This window comes from Olea europaea, unplaced genomic scaffold, assembly GCF_002742605.1.
Source record: "Olea europaea var. sylvestris unplaced genomic scaffold, O_europaea_v1 scaffold2043, whole genome shotgun sequence".
Classification (NCBI taxonomy): Eukaryota; Viridiplantae; Streptophyta; class Magnoliopsida; order Lamiales; family Oleaceae; genus Olea; species Olea europaea.
This window is the reverse complement of record NW_019238336.1, coordinates 103,484-111,827: the sequence shown is the minus strand read 5'-3', so window position 1 is coordinate 111,827 and position 8,344 is coordinate 103,484. Positions and strand designations below refer to the sequence as shown.

The following is an 8,344-nucleotide window of genomic DNA, read 5'->3' as shown; positions in this document are numbered from 1 at the left end:
CAACACTGACTATGCAAACCACTAACTCAAATTCTTGTAAGCCAAACATGACCAACTTCTTACATGGCACTATTTTGTTTACCTGGTGATGCACGAGTAGACCAAAAATTAAAAATAAAAATAAAAATTATGGTATTCCAATGATGCCAATGGCTTGAGCTAATTCGAGTAACTTTCTAACAATTAACATATGGTAAAATAAAAAGAAATTGAAACTAGAACAATTCGAAAAATGATTGGCAAAAGAAAACTATAATTGTCGACGATCTTAATATTATTATCATTCTAAGAATGACGAGCATCCCATAAACATATTTGTACATCGATATCACCAGAATACTCAAACCATTCTCAAGCCACATAAGTAAAGTTCTTTCTTTTTGTTTCAAAAACTCAAAAACTCAAAAAATAAAAAATAAATTTTTTTTTTGGCCATAATATCCTTCATAGCCTCATCATATGAACATGAATTGTATTGTATATTACTAAAAAGAGAAATAACTTCAAAAAATTAAAAATAATACCTTCAAATCAACTACTAATATGAAGGGAAGATGTTTCCTTGAGAATGAATGAAAGGCAAAATCTTTCTTGTAAATGGGAGAAATTTTAAGGGATTTTTTTGGCATTTTTGGCCAAATTATTCAAGTGGCTTAAATGAGCTCATCGTTCGCCCACCCAACCAGCATACAAGCTTGCGCTAATACGAGATATGCAAAGAGAGATTGGTGGTGACATTAAGCAGAGCAATAAATGACGGCAATTTGGTGCAACCCACAACCATTTTCATCACAGTTGTTGCCAGGCAGCAGGGTCCAATCGATTCTTGTTTCTTGCTTTCTGTTTCCCCTTCTTTCAATGATTTCTTCCCGGGATTTCTACTTATTGTTCAACAGATTTAATTTTGATCTTCTATGCAGAGGATTTATGGGTTCCAATGCTGCTCTAGTCCACCCAATCACAAAAATAGAGAAACCCAAACTCCCCAGTTATTGAAGGTTGCTGTCAGTGGTGTTACAGAACTCCTAAGGCTCATTTCTTTTACTGGAGGCAGGTGCTTTTTCCACTCTTGTATGCTATTTTTCCACAATTTTCTAAATTCGTGTAACTTTTATTTCAATTTGTTCAGACCAAGTGGGAATGAAAATACATAAATTCGGCATAGGTACAACTGTGTGGAAAATTTATATACTGAGATGTGAACTCCTTATATCCATATATAATGAAAACATTTTGTATGCCGGGACGTATACCTGTCTGGCACTTTGGAAGGCTAGGAATTGTCCAAATTGTATTGATTTATTGAAGCCCATGTAGAGTGTCCCTGTGTCCTCGTATAGTTACTCTAACTTTCTTACGTATAGGGATCACTTTAGCACTTTTCTGTAATATTTATTTTTTATGGACTAGCATTTAATTGGTCATTTTTTAGCCCAAAATGGGATGGGCCCTTTTACTAACACATTTTGGAGACCCCTACTTTCAACCCACCTTATATACGGTTGGCCCATTGAATCATATATATATAAATTTTGGCCCTTTTGTCCTCACAATTTTTAGCAACAAAGAGGACAGCTTCTAGGGCTTGAAAAGGTTAGAGAGTAGTTCTCTCCATATCAAGTTTTTCATCTTCTTTGCAGTCAGGAATCCATGGAAGGTCAATCACAAGCTATAGGTGGTATGTTTTCTTTTATTATTGTTGAACATGCTATGACAATAAGAAGGAGTTATTGATGTTTCTATAGATCTTTAGCAAATGGTATCAGAGCACTTGGAAAGGGACTTATTCAAATTAAAAGGAACATACTCTTTTAGAAGGTTTGGACAATGGCGGAATTATTTTACATATACCAAAAGCACTAGCTTCTTTCTCTATTTTGGATATATACGCAATTGGGTCTGCAAATTCCGTGTTCGTTGGGCGGAATTCAGGTGCCATTGCCAATCCGTTAAGCCACTTCGGTATTTTCACATCCTTCATTATACCACCAAAAATTCACCCAGACTCAATCCCTTGCAATTGAAGTATATGTAAACAAATCCAAGGCTACTGCATTGAACTATTAAAATTGAAAACGACCATGAATAAAAAAAACTATAGTTCAAATTTTCACGAGTCTCCTGTAGCTTCAATTTTATCGAGAAAGATTGGGGTGAAAAGCACCAGATATTGGGTATGACTTATGAGAAACTGGGATCTTTGGATTGAAGACCTTGAGGGGGTATTAGTCATTATAAATTATCGGGATTGTTGTATTATTTATGCTTCCGCTAAATGACATTTTACTAAGATCCATACGAATAGTAAATTTTCCCTATCAATAAATCATTATTTGGTAGGATGCTTAGGACGACAAAGATAATAGTTAAGTGCTTGGTACTTGGTGACCTAATTCTATCCTCTCGGCAGTGGGCCATCTTAAATCCTTATATTTGATTATTTTGTTTTGTCATGCGTAAGAGCCTTGAGTGTGTCTTGGACTCTAGTATAGTGCGTAAGAGTTTATTTTGAATAAAGCTCTAGCATTGATATAAAATTGCCTAGTGGATACATTTATGGGTGCATGTTTATCATCTTATATTTTTAATATATTTTTTATTGTATTCTCCTCAGCATATGGCAATGGAGGTATGTCTCTCTCTTTGTCTGCCATCAAAAGTCTAACAGGGACCAATTATGAGGATTGGCATGAATCTCTCATTATTAATTTGGCTATTATGAATTTGGATTTGGCTTTGAGGGTTGATGCACCTACCAAACCCACCAGTGAAAGTACTGCAGCTGAAAAGACTCTTTATGAGCAATGGGTGCATTCTAATAGGACTTGTCTTATGCTCATGAAGTATACTATTGACAAGTCTATCAGGCAGAGCATATCAGATATAGATAGTGCCAAAGAGTATCTTGAGGTTGTTGGGAAGAAATTACTAAGTTTGACAAGGCAGAAAAGGGAACTTTGATGAAACTTCTTACTACCACAACCTATGATGGGGTTAGAGGAGTTAGAGAGCATATTATGAAGCTTAATCATTTCTTTAACAATCTGAAAGGAATGAAAGTTGAGTTAGCAGAAAGTTTTCTTGTATGGCAAGTACTTGAATCCTTGCCATCTCAATGCACTCAAGACTACTTATAATGCTCAAAAAGAAGAATGGGACTTGAAATGACCGCTATTGTAACTCAAGAAGAAGAAATGATGAAAAAGGCAAAGTCTCATGCTGCTTTCATGATAACTACTAATAAAGGGACGAAGAAATTTTTCAAAGGTAGTAGTAGCAACTCCAGTAAGATGAAGAAATTTGGGAGACCTTCTCAGCAAGCTATTGTGAGTGTTTCTAATGGGCCTAAGAAGGAAGGTTTCAAGGGCAAGTGTAACTTTCGTCATATTTTTGGACACAAGAAGGTAGATTGTAGGAAGTTTAAGGCTTGGTTAGATAAGAAAGGTATACATTCGATACTAGTATGTTTTGAATCTAATCTAGTCGATGTGCCTTCTGATACTTGGTGGGTAGATACCGGTGCAACCATTCACACTACAAATTCTTTTCAAGAATTAAAGAACTGCAGAAGACCAATTGACACAGAGTCAGTAGTAAACATGGGCAATGGAATGAAGGTTAAAGTTGAACATATTGGAACAGTCAGACTTATTTTGGGTTCTAAGCACATTTTGAACTTGTCTGATACTGCTTTTATACCTTCTATTAGAAGAAATCTTATCTCTGTTTCTATTTTGGATATATGTGGATATGTTTTTCATTTTGGAAATGGAAATGCTACAATCTATTATAATTCTGTTGTGGTTGGTACTGCTACATTATATGATGGTTTGTATATAATCAACTTGTTTCCTGCTTTAGATTATACTTCTTCTAGCGTTTCTGTTGTGAATGCGTTCTAAACATATTAGATCCAATGAAAACTCTTCCATGTTGTGGCGTAAAAGGTTGGGTCATATTTCTAAAGAAAGAATGGAAAGGTTGATTAAAGAGAGTATACTAGTTGATTTGGATTTCTTTGATTTTGAGACGTGTTGCTTGTATCAAAGGGAAGCTTCCAGCGAAACCTAGAAAACAAAAGATTAGTAGAAGTGTGGAAATTCTGGATTTAATTCATACTGATGTCTGTGGTCCTCACCTGCTGCTTTGGAAAATTATAAATACTTCATTATCTTTATTGATGATTATTCTTGCTATGGTTACATTGAGCTCATTTGAGAAAAATCAGATTCATTGGAAGCCTTTAAGGCTTTCAAAGCTGTCGTGGACCTCCAAAAAAAAAAAAGAAAATCAAAGCAGTAAGATTAGATAGAGGAGGTAAATTTTATGGGAGATATGATGAAACTGGTAGAAATACTGGACCTTTTGCTAGTTTTCTCAACGCATGCGGTATTAAGGCTCAATACATAATGCCGGAACTTCTGAACAGAATGGTATTGCAGAAAGAAGAAATCGTACTCTTATGGACATGGTGCGGTGTATGCTTAATCATTCTACTTTGCCTGATTTTTTATGGGGTGAGGCTTTGAAAACTACTGCTTACATTCTGAATCAAGTGCCAAGCAAGTCGGTTCCTAAAACCCCTTATGAGTTATGGTCAGGTAAAGGACCTACTTTGTGTCATTTTCGTGTTTGGGGTTGTAAAGCAGAAATAAAGCTTCATAATCCTCAGCAGAAGAAACTTGATCCTAAGACCATCACTGGATATTTTGTTGGGTATTATGTGGGATCAAAGGGATCTAGATTCTATTGCCCTTCTAATGTTACTAGAATTATTGAATCTGATCGAGCCATTTTCTTTGAGGATGTTTGTGATAGTGGGAGCTCCACACCACATGAAGTTATGTTTAGGGAGGAACGTGTTATCATACCTGTTCAAGTTACTCCTCCATTAGTGGTTGTATCACCATTAACAGAGGGAACCAATGCTGCTATCCAAGACCCTGTTGTTGACACGGGGGTTGATGTTGATATGGGGATCGACGATATTGTTTTGAAGAGATCATAGAGGATTCGTAGACCAACAATTTTTGATGATTATATTATCTATTTGCAGGAGCATGAGTTTGATGTTGGTACATCTCTTGATCCGACCTCTTTTAAGAATGCCATTAATAGTCCTAAATCTTCATTTTGGATGGATGCTATGCATGACAAGATGGCATCAATGTGCCGAAACAGAGTATGAGACTTAGTTGAACTGCCTAGTGGCTATAGGCCAATTGGCTGTAAATGGATTTTCAAGACCAAGTATAATTCTTAAGGTTAGGTAGAGAGGTATAAAGCTAGGCTTGTTGCTAAGGGCTTTAATCAAAGAGAAGGCATTGATTATAAGGATACCTTCTTGCCTGTTTCTACCAAGGATTATTTTCGGATTATTATGGCATTGGTGGCTCATTTTGATTTTGAGTTGCATTAAATGAATGTCAAGACAACTTTTCTTAATGGACATTTATTTGAGAATGTGTACATGATGCAACCAGATGGTTTCCAAGTGGATGGAAAGGAACCCATGGTGTGTAAGCTTAAGAAGTATATTTATGGGCTTAAGTAAGTATCGAGACAGTGGTACCTAAAATTTGATGAGATTATCACTTCTTTCGGTTACAAGGAGAATATTGTTGATCAATGCATATACTTGAGGGTCACTAGGAGTAAGTATATCTTTTTTGCTCTTTATGTTGATGATATGTTACTTGTTGCAAATGACATTGAGCTTTTGCTTAAGACAAAGCGCATGTTGTCATCTCTTTTTGATATGAAGATCTTGGTGAGGCCTCTTATGTTTTGGGGATTCAAAATTTTCCTGATACATCTAGAGGCGTTCTTGGATTCTCTCAGAAAATCTACATTGATCGAGTTTTGAGCAGGTTTAATATGCATTCTTGTTCTCCGGAAAAGCACCTATTGTGAAAGGTGATAAATTTTCTAAGTCTCAATGCCGTAACGATGATAATGAGAGGACTTAAATGCAAACAATTCCCTATTCTTCAGTTGTTGGTAGTTTAATGTATGCTCAAGTGTGTACACGGCTTGACATTGCTTATGTTGTTGGTGTACTTGGGAGATACTTGAGTGATCCTGGTTTGGCTCACTGGAAAGCTACAAAGAAAGTACTTAGGTACTTGCAAGGCACTAAAGATCTAATGCTAACATATCGGCAATCTAACATTCTTGATGTAGCTGGATATCCTGATGCCGATTTTGCAGGTTGTTTAGATCACAGAAGATCTACTTCTGGTGATGTTTTTATGATGGCAGTAAGAGCTATATCTTGAAAAAGTGTCAAACAGTCACTTATAGCTTCCTCTACAATGGAGGCAGAGTATGTTGCTTGTTATGAGGCTACATGTCAGGCTATATGGTTGCGAAATTTTATCTTGGGGCTAGGTGTTGTGAACACCATTTCGAGGCCACTGAAGATATTTTGTGACTATTCTGCAGTATTGCTTTCTCTCGAAATACTAGAAGTTCTTCACGTTCTAAGCATATTGATATTAAGTATTTGTTTGTTAAAGAGAAAATAACTGAGTCTTATATTTGTGTTGAACATATTTTAATAGATCATATGTTAATTCACCCACTAACTAAAAGTTTAGCTCCAAAATTGTTTCAGGAGCATATGGCTCATATGGGATTGTTAGAGTCTTATGTTGTATTTGGTTAGTGGGAGTTCTGTAATCATTGCTATTTTACCATGTTATTTATGCTCATATTTGTTGTCCTTATAATATAGGGCCTGTTTGAGCCACATTATTTCAAAAAAATACATTCTTAAATAGTGATTTAATATCATTTTAACCACACATTATTTAATAAAATAATATTACACGCAGATCAAAATTTTTTCCTTATTTTTTAACCACACATTTCCCATCAACACTATTCAACAATGCATTATTACCAAAATAATGTGGCTCAAATAGCTCCATAGTAATATCAATGAATGCCTGAGTCACGTGCATTTTGGACAAGGCGTACTTTATGTATTGAGATATTTTGACCAGTCTCGTGCGTGAGTCACGCGCATTTTGGACAAGGTAATGATTATATGTATTGAGACATTTTGGTTAGTCTCGTGCCTGAGTTTCACGGGGTACCTTTCTTCTTGGCATAGAAAGGGATACCGTGCGGCAGTAGTCTGCTCCGCCCGACTACCTTCCGCCTTTTCTCGATTGCGTCGGGACAAAATAAAATTTGATTACAATTTTGTAGAAAGCTTACAACAGAGAATTTGAATGCATTGAAAGTAAATTGAACATTGATGGATGAAAACTGAACATTACAATTGACGAAAGCAAAAAATTACAATTGCTGGTGCAGGGGGCAGACACCAGTGAGTTTGAAAGATTTTTGAATAACTAATACCCCCTATAATAGCATTCGGAACAAAAACATAAGTGACAGGAGTAGACTTTTAAAAGAAGAGAAATCATACTAAACGTTTACTAATATCAGAGCTATTTTACAACTGAAATAACTATTACCATAAAAAGAAAATTACAACTCGAATTTGAACTAATATTTACAATGTGTGGTCAAAGTTGGACAAACTGTGGTTGCGATAGTGTCAAGGGACTAAGTAAAGCTGCGGTCCTTGACATTCTCCTCCATTTGTTTTGGCGCGTCCTCGGTGCCATCAATGCATTATATGCTTCAATTAATGGTTTGAAAGCTCCAAGATCATTTTCTCTTTCCCAAGTATTCTCCTCATTGCTGCATCCAATCCATTTGACCAAGTACTCCTGATGATCTTTTCTAGAAGCTCAAGTGATTCGATAGTGAAGAATAGCTTCAGCAACTTTCTTTCCAACTTTCTTCAATTTAAACACAGGTCGCTTTAGCTCATTTCTAGATGCGTCCTCCTTATCTGCAAAGTATGGCTTCAGCACATTAACATGAAGGACCTTGTGGATTTTACACCATGAAGGGAGTTCAACTCTGTATGCAACTCTTCCAATCCTTTTCACGATGGGTAATGATTTAATATATTTTGGCGTCAGTCTTGAGTCTTTCCCTCTTGTTGGTTTGTAAACATTTCTGTCTGGAAGCTTAACCATTACCAGATCTCCAACATTAAATTCAATGAAACGGCGTTTTAGATCTGCAGCCTTTTTATAGCGTTTTTGAGCTTTCTCAAGATAACTCTGAACAATTTCAATATTTCGTTTCCACTTTTGAGAAAAATTCTTTGCTTGAGGGGACTTGGTACTTCGTTCGATATCCACCGTATGGGGGAGTAGCGGTTGCTGACCAGTAATAATCTCAAAAGGACTCTTATTGGTGGAAGAGCTCTTTTGGGCATTGAAGCAAATTTGAGCCGCATCCAAAAGTTTTACCCAGT

At 36.2% G+C, this 8,344-nt stretch overlaps 1 protein-coding gene across 5 annotated transcripts in view; it reads left to right on the top strand.

Moving 5' to 3' along the window:
* Positions 1-527: 527 nt before the first annotated feature.
* Positions 528-8,344, top strand: part of LOC111379859 — a 30,473-nt gene continuing 22,656 nt past the window's right edge. Inside the window, exons 1-2 of one of the 5 annotated variants that reach the window (XM_023003297.1) lie at positions 528-828; positions 921-1,054. In XM_023003297.1, the coding sequence (XP_022859065.1) occupies positions 754-828; positions 921-1,054 (209 nt within the window). In that variant the 5' untranslated portion in view covers positions 528-753. Of the gene's footprint in view, positions 829-920; positions 1,055-2,614; positions 6,747-8,344 lie in introns of those variants that run through there. The other 4 variants (XM_023003298.1, XM_023003295.1, XM_023003296.1 and 1 more) reach the window with 4 other exon arrangements.